This window comes from Arachis duranensis, chromosome 10, assembly GCF_000817695.3.
Source record: "Arachis duranensis cultivar V14167 chromosome 10, aradu.V14167.gnm2.J7QH, whole genome shotgun sequence".
NCBI classification, from domain to species: domain Eukaryota; kingdom Viridiplantae; phylum Streptophyta; class Magnoliopsida; order Fabales; family Fabaceae; genus Arachis; species Arachis duranensis.
The window spans coordinates 5547476-5549597 of record NC_029781.3 but is presented as its reverse complement, the minus strand read 5'-3'; the positions used below and the strand labels follow the sequence as shown (position 1 = coordinate 5549597).

Genomic DNA, 2122 nt, shown 5'->3' with positions numbered 1-2122 from the left:
CCGTCAACGGGAAGGCCCGGACGGCGTACGTGTGGGTTGGAAACTCAGAGACTCAATGCCCGGGCCAGTGTGCGTGGCCATTCCACCAGCCCATCTACGGCCCGCAAACTCCGCCGTTGGTGGCGCCAAACGGAGACGTTGGAGTTGACGGCATGATCATCAACTTGGCTACACTTTTGGCGGGAACCGTAACTAACCCGTTCAACAACGGTTATTTCCAGGGGCCGGCGACGGCGCCACTTGAAGCGGTGTCGGCGTGCACCGGAGTGTTTGGGAGCGGGGCATACCCAGGCTATCCGGGTCGGGTTCTGGTGGAGAAGACGACGGGGGCGAGCTACAATGCGAACGGAGTGAACGGAAGGAAGTTCCTGTTGCCGGCGATGTGGGACCCGGTGACGTCAGCGTGCAAGACGCTTGTGTGAGACTGAGAGAGAGGTTTGTACTTTGTAGTGTGGTGGTGTAGATATACTGATTTAAAAGTGAATTGTGATGAAGTTGGGGAAGGAAGAAGATGATGCAGGTTTCGTGTTGCTTTTGAAAATTACTAGTTTGCCATTTTAGATTGTTCTTGTCATTTACTGTATGACGTGTAAATTAAATTCTGTTTCATCACTTCATGTAAAGAAGTTAAGGGGTCCTCTTGGGTTTAGCACATTTGTTGCTTTGTTGAATAAATTAAACTTCCTTTATTCCAAAAGTAGTGTTCACTTTTTTTCTTTTTTTTTTCTTACAAATTAAATGAAAAAGATAAATTATAATAAAAATTTATATATAATTATTTTTATTTAAAATTAATAATTATTTATTTTTAATTATCAATTTTATATAAATACAAATACTTGTAAGTTTTCACCATAGTTATTTAAGATTGTTCTTTTGGAATTTGAAAACCGAGAGAGAGAATTTGTGTTTGTTTTTCATTTTAAAATTTTCCTTCTATTGAAGTAAAGTGAGTTGATCCAAAAAAGGTGAGTCCTTCATCTGATTATTTTGATGGATGGTGAATGAATAAAGTATGAAGGGGTTTCTTTTTAAGAGGAAAAAAGAATGGTAGGAAATAGGAATGATGAATTGAGGAGGTGTGACATAGGAGGCCACATTGTTAAATGTTAACTTTTAGCTCTCCGTACTTCATTCATTGTTAATCGTAGGATCTCGTCTTTCCGTATAATAATCTGTATAGAATTCGTCCCATTTTTTTCTGCTGAATCCTAGCCCATTTTATATGATACAACATTATTAATTATTTACTAATTATTTTATATATATTATATATATAATGGGACGGGTAGAGACGGATATTACCTAAATCCGACCCCGTCCCGTTCCTCCCAAAAATCCTCCCTGCTAAAAATTCGCTCTAGTGCGGAGCGAATAATTACCTGCCCCGAACAGATAAAAACAAGGTAAATACCCGTGGGTTCGAGTAGTATTGTCATCCCTAATTAATTGTTAAGTGAAAGCATTGTAGAGGAGATTAGGTTTATCTCGTTTTGTTAGTTACTACTGCTACATCTGCAATGTCTTTTTTCTGTTTCTATCATCTATTCTTTCTTTTCAAAACAACCAAATCAAATCAAATCTTATCCCCATCAATTATAAATTGTTAGCTTTATGTATGCAATGGATGAAAGAAATTTGGTACTTGAGTGATAAATCAATATAAAAAAGAGTACCAATATACCAGTGTTTCATTAATTTTTAAATTTTAACCGTTGATCTTAATTATAAAAAATATATAATATATATAATTAAAATTAAAATATATAAAAATGACTGAAATACCAGCAAATCGATATACTTAAAAACTTTCTTATCTTATATGGCACTATCGGTGGAATTATGCATTAGATTATCTCCAATAAGAAATTCATCCTAGTTTTTGTTTATGTCCACCTGTCATAAAAATAACTCCACATCATCTCTTGTGTCATAAACAGTAAATAGTAACTCAAAACATATCTCTCTTTTCCATTAGAAGGAACTAATTGTAGTCCCTGGTCCTACTTAATTAATTAAAATTTTTAAAATTAATGTAATTAATTTTTTTCAATAATATAATTTAAATTTATAAATTTAAAAAAAATTCACTATTAAAAATATTAATGTTAAATAAATTCAT

General features: G+C 34.6%; 1 protein-coding gene across 1 annotated transcript in view; it reads left to right on the top strand.

The window, feature by feature from the left end:
* Positions 1 to 560, top strand: part of LOC107468719 (protein EXORDIUM-like 2) — a 1078-nt gene extending 518 nt beyond the window's left edge. Inside the window, exon 1 of the mRNA XM_016088066.3 lies at positions 1 to 560. This exon is cut by the window's left edge and continues 518 nt beyond it. Within this exon, the coding sequence (XP_015943552.2) occupies positions 1 to 422 (422 nt within the window). The 3' untranslated portion in view covers positions 423 to 560.
* The last annotated feature ends 1562 nt before the right edge of the window (positions 561 to 2122 follow it).